The following is a 6,000-nucleotide window of genomic DNA, read 5'->3' on the forward strand; positions in this document are numbered from 1 at the left end:
GGATAGGGTGAGCTGTCCTGTTGGAGTTCTTAATGCGCACATCACTGACAGGTCAAAATGGTGCATTCCCCAGCCCATTCCTAACTCTCTGTGAAACACATATATTCATAAAGAGTTCAAGGCCAGAAGGGACGATTGTGATACTGTAGTCTGACCTCCTGTTTAACACAGGTCATGAAACTAACCCACATTTTCCCTAAAGCAGATCTTTCAGAAAAATATCCAATCTTGATTTAAAAATGGTCAGTGATGGAGAATCTCCCACAACCCTTGGTAAGTTGTTCTAACAATTAATTATCCTCCCTGTTAAAAACATATGTCTTATTTCCAGTCTGAAAGTGTCTAGTGTTGATTAAAGGGGAGTCCACCCCTTCTTTATAGGCTCTGCCTTTCCCAAGTATTCCCCCTGTGATTAGTATGCTTAAAGTCCTCTTCTTTGCACTCTCTTCTCATCCACATTTGAAGACACTGCTTAGCTAACCCTGCATGTTGAACTGAACTAATTGCAGAGAAAGCTACAGTAGAGACTCTGGACTTTGGCCATATTTCTAGTAAACTAAGCTAAGTTTCCTTAAATCATTGATACCAATATGAACCACAAGCACTGGTTCCTCATCAGCACTCATTAAAAGTTTGCCTTATGAGATACACCACCTTTTTAGAGCTGACAACAAAGAAATCATTCAACAAATTCATTCACTTAAAAAATCAGTTTTCCAAGATTTATTTCCCAATGTATTTATAATTACTGTGAGCGGGGGGGAATAAGCTAGCCCCAATGGTCTAGGCTTTTCTGCTTGGCCTGGGCCTGCCCAGCGGCTAACAGGCCCACGAGCCTAAACCAAGCCAAGTGTTGTGCTCCCTGACAGTGGCGGTCAGAGGTTATGACACAGGGAGGGAAGGGGGGCTGAAAAGGAGGAGGGTGAAAAGCCCAAGCAACAAGAATAATTTGCAATATGTGCCTACTGCTTTTGAAATATAATAACCACTTGTGTAAAGCAAGAAGTGTGAAGCAATCATCTAAAATGAGTAACCATGCCTCCCCCTACCCCATTTGTATGACTACCCCCATTGAGTAACTGTACCCTGTAAGGGGCAATTGTGTAATAAGCACCCCATAAAAGGCAAAGTTGTAACAGCATTGGAAACCACCAAAAAGCCCTTCACTCAAATTGCACCCATCCTAGGCAAGGTTGCAAAAGAATGCTAAAAAGTTCCAAAAGACCCTAACTCTCTTATTCCTAATAAGGTCACTATTACTCAAGTATATGTAATTTTAATTCCTAATATGGTTATTATTACTTAACTGTGTGTAATTTGTTTGCGGTTTTAAGCTTTAAAAATCTCCGTATGCTTTGTATCGGGGGAGCAGTTCCTAATGGCTGCTACCCCCAACGCGTTGGTGTGTATTCAATAAACGGGCCTCAGAGTTGAGTCTCTGAACTAAAATCAATGCGTGGGTGACTTTTTCCACAACATTACTTTGGGAACTGATCACATACAGTTCATTGCAAATATTCAGTAGTTAATATTGAAAATACGAGCTGCATAGATGACTTCTGATTGGTCACATATCACATGGTATTGCTGTTCTCTGATTGCATGAGTGATTTTACTAAAATCAGGCAGAAGCAATTCAGAATCACTTTATGGTGTTGTAGCAGATAAAGGGATTAAGGAAATCTAGAGAACATAAAACCTTGCTTTTAATGGAATGCACAGGTATTACCAAACAGTGGCTGGATGAGATGGCACTTGATACAAGGCAAATGTGCATGCATGCAAAATGCTAGTTGAGTTTGGTGTGGTGAGATCCTTTCTGGCTCATTTAATTGCCTCTGTGCTTTCTGATCCTTCGAATAAAGGACTTTACAGAAAAAATAAACTGGTTTCAGAGTAGCAGCCATATTAGTCTGTATCCGCAAAAAGAACAGGAGTACTTGTGGCACCTTAGAGACTAACAAATTTATTTGAGCATAAGCTTCATCGGATGCATAGAATGGAACACACAGAAAGAAGATATTTATACATACAGAGAACATGAAAAGGTGGAAGTAGCCATACAACTGTAAGAGGCCAATCAATTGAGATGAGCTATCATCAGCAGGAGAGAGAAAAAAACCTTTGAAGTGATAATCGATATGACCCATAGAAGGTGTGAGGATATTTTAACATGGGGAAATAGATTCAAATAGTTTGGTCATTACACTAATTGAATCTATTTCCCCATGTTAAAATATCCTCACACCTTCTATGGGTCATATCGATTATCACTTCAAAGGTTTTTTTCTCTCTCCTGCTGATGATAGCTCATCTCAATTGATTGGTCTCTTACAGTTGGTATGGCTACTTCCACCTTTTCATGTTCTCTGTATGTATAAATATCTTCTTTCTGTGTGTTCCATTCTGTGTACCCGATGAAGTGGGTTTTAGCCCACGAAAGCTTATGCTCAAATACATTTGTTAGTCTCTAAGGTGCCACAAGTACTCCTGTTCTTTTTAAAAAATAAACTGTATCACAAGATGGAAGTTGGGTCTGATGATTGGAGCAGTCAACTGGGCATCAAAATCCTGGGTTCTATTTCCAGTTCTGCCATTAACTCCAGCAGTGGCCTTGGATAAGTAAATTCTCCTTAATACTTAGCCCTACCACAAAAGGGTGCTGTTAAGTACTCTTACTAAAGTGCTTTGAGATCCCAGGATGAAGATTCAGGATGATTATTTTACCCAGTTCTTATATACATCAGGCCCAAAAGATTTGCTCTATCTTTACTTGGTGTATGCAATCCAGTCAAGCCAAACAACAGTGTTCTGATCAACAATGTTCAAGGCATGAAGACCTCCGGGAAGCTGAGTCATTTTGCAGTCCTCAACAATGCATGTCATGGTTTTGGCTGCCCATATTGAGAGAGCGGACTGTCTCTAAAACACCACCGAAATTCTGCCGCAGCACAAGTTCCGTGTCTGATACAAAACTGACTGAGAAGGCTCCATTGCCTTTGTGGTAAATCAAACCCAGGTTGATGCTGAGTGTGCTCTGAGAAAAGATAATTATTTGTCACTTTCTCTGCAGACCATGAAGCTCCCCACGTGTCCTCTACCATTAATCCCTCACCTGGTAAACTTATCCACAATGGGTGCTGTGAGGGCAGACGACCTTGTGGTGGATTAAAGAAGTCTTTAGTTAATGGCAGATGTGGCATATCACACAATTTCATCACGAGATTTGCTCTCATAGGCTCAGAATGATGGGTGTTTGATTAAACATCCTTGTAAGCAACAACAAATAAAGTAATATGCATCAGGGAGGTTCCTTCTCTCCTAGCTTTAACAGCAGAAGGATTTAATGCAGACAGTAAATTATGGGAATGATTGTACTATAAGAGTGAGGGTAACAATTGTCATGTTAAATGCCAAAAACTGAAATCTCCACTCCTGAAAACTGGCTTTGACAGCTCTGCTGTTGACGGACTAATATAGACTCTGCTGTGATATGCCTGGATGACAGATGGCTTATTGTCCCTTTTTAAAATACATATTTATTGATCTGATAAGGAATGTGTTATTTCCACAGACAGCTGAAAATTAATCTAACCACAATGTCATCTTAATAGCCAATCACAAGGGATCTTTTTATTACCTTGAGGGATAGAGTGACTAGATGTCCCGATTTTATAGGGACAGTCCCGATATTTGGGGCTTTTTCTTATATAGGCGCCTCTTCTCCCCGCCGCTCCCACCCCCGCCACACACACACACACACACACACACACACACACACACACCAATACTGTGTCTCGATTTTTCATACTTGCTATCTGATCACCCTTCTCAGGGATCACACAATTTCCCTAGAATTCAAACCAATTCTCTGGCAAGGGGAGGTCACTTCAACCAATTCTGTTTGGCACACAGCCCTGACCCAAACCTCAGTGGGGCAGGGACCGGTCTCTTGGCTGCAAAGCTACTGCACCCCACACTAGACCCAGGATCACGTGTGGGTCTCCTTGACAGACAGGATGAAAGAACAAGGAATGCCTAACCTGCTCCTGACAGGAGCAGTGCTGGAGGGTGAAGGCAAAGGAGGAGCTGGAAGAGGAGAAAAGGAGAATGGAAAGACGACCTGAGAACCACTAAATAAAATTAACGGAGATATCCTATCTCCTAGAACTAGAAGGGACCTTGAAAGGTCATTGAGTCCAGCCCCCTGCCTTCACTAGCAGGACCAACTACTAATTTTGCCCCAGATCCCTAAGTGGCCCCCTCAAGGATTGAACTCAAAACCGTGGGTTTAGCAGGCCAATGCTCAAACCACTGAGCTATCCCTCCCCACACTCAAGCAGGATATAGGATTGTCATGATAAAGCAAAGCACTTGTGCTTTGCTCTTGGGAGCCCTGAAATGTAGCTGCTCCGAGATCGAGACAGAGGGAGGGATGTGGAGGTGAATTGGGGGAACACATTCGTTTCAAAGGCGTTCAGGCCTGACAAAGGCAGGCCTGAAAAGTGTGGAATCTGTCCCGTACTTGCTCCAGCTTGGAACACCAGGAACAAATTCCAGAGCAGAAAATCCATTGTGGTATTGGAGAGAGAAAGAAAGATAAGGAAAACAAAGAACTGAATTATTGTTTGTTGGCTTGTTTTTTTGACGACACAAAAGAAAAGGCCCTACATGCACATTCTGCGGATATCTGTGCTGAAGGGGAGTGCAGATAAGATGTTTACAACAGGCTCAGCAGACAGGAAGACAATTCATATTCACATATGGGAAAGATGCTATGAGGGAAGCTTATGCCAGAAAGAGTAGACTTGATATGACTATTGAACACATCTATGGCTGAGTCAAAAACCTCCTATCAAAATTTTCATGGCAGAGTGGTGGATAATAAAATTGTAAATGAAGCATGGCCCAGCTTGTCTTCTCCCCCTGGCACCAACAGAGGGAGGTAAAAAGCTTTATCCCTCAAGCCCCTTGGTGGACATACACAGAGATGTGTGTGTGTGTGCGCGCGCGTGTATGTACATGCCTATTGGTATGTCTATTAATGAATGGACATTAGACCTGGGCAAAAAACGGAGAAACAAATTAGGAATATTGTCTTTAAATGTTTCCCTTTTTTACTGCAAAATTTGAAAGGTAATAAAAGCACAAAGAAAATTGATCAGCTACGTAGCTGTCCTGGTACAGTATTTTAAATTCTGAAATGTCATCAGAACATTGTAATTTGATAAATTTTGACCAGATATAATTAATATACAGTTATATTAATATGTAAAAACTTTGTTGTGAAACAGTTAAAGTTGCCTCCCCACACACACGATGTTACAAAACCATATACAATAAAAAAATTATTTAACAGAACATATCCTCTGCAGCCCACAGCCATGTTACCATTTGCACAAGTACTGAACACCTGACATCATACTTCACCCCCTCTTCACCACACTACCTGTTCCTATCACTATTATGAGCTTACTACATAGCAGTGGTATGACCAGTCCCTCAAAAATACACACACACATTTTTCTACAGCAAGCTATCTTGATGAACCAGTAAAATGTGAAAAATACAGAAACAGCAAGTTAGAAAAAGAAACCCAATTCTTTGGTGGCAGCTGAAAAGAAGGAGATGAGAAAACACGATAAAGGAGAACGAAAGAGAGTCCTTTGACTTTTGATTTATCTCCAGAAATTCTTCTTCAAGTGTGTCAAGAGACTTGTGTGTTTGTGTAATGGATTCCTTTGCTGTTTCTAGTCTAACTGCTGACCCTTTGCAATCCTGTCTGAGCGCAGTCTATTGCTTCCTGTAACAACAGATGACTTCTCGAAGCACTCCCTCTACGCTTTAGCACCACAATCTCTATCAGGCCAGCCTTATCCAAGTATGCTTAACTGGTTTACTTACAGTTATGGCAGGTTGCTCCCATGTAACCCATTTCGCTACAATCACAGTAAAAGGTGGTCCAGGACTGGGAGCATTTTCCTCCATGTTCACAGTAGT

The 6,000-nt window shown here is 41.4% G+C and overlaps 1 protein-coding gene across 1 annotated transcript in view; it reads right to left on the bottom strand.

Annotated features, from left to right (window-relative positions):
• The window catches only part of CNTNAP5 (contactin associated protein like 5), a 408,220-nt gene that overhangs the window by 155,831 nt on the left and 246,389 nt on the right, over window positions 1-6,000 (bottom strand). Inside the window, exon 12 of the mRNA XM_029910538.1 lies at window positions 5,905-6,000. Coding sequence (XP_029766398.1) covers window positions 5,905-6,000 — 96 coding nt within the window. The remainder of the gene's footprint in view (window positions 1-5,904) is intronic.

Source organism: Terrapene carolina, unplaced genomic scaffold (genome assembly GCF_002925995.2).
Source record: "Terrapene carolina triunguis isolate 2854851 unplaced genomic scaffold, T_m_triunguis-2.0 Scaffold62, whole genome shotgun sequence".
Lineage (NCBI taxonomy): Eukaryota > Metazoa > Chordata > Testudines > Emydidae > Terrapene > Terrapene triunguis.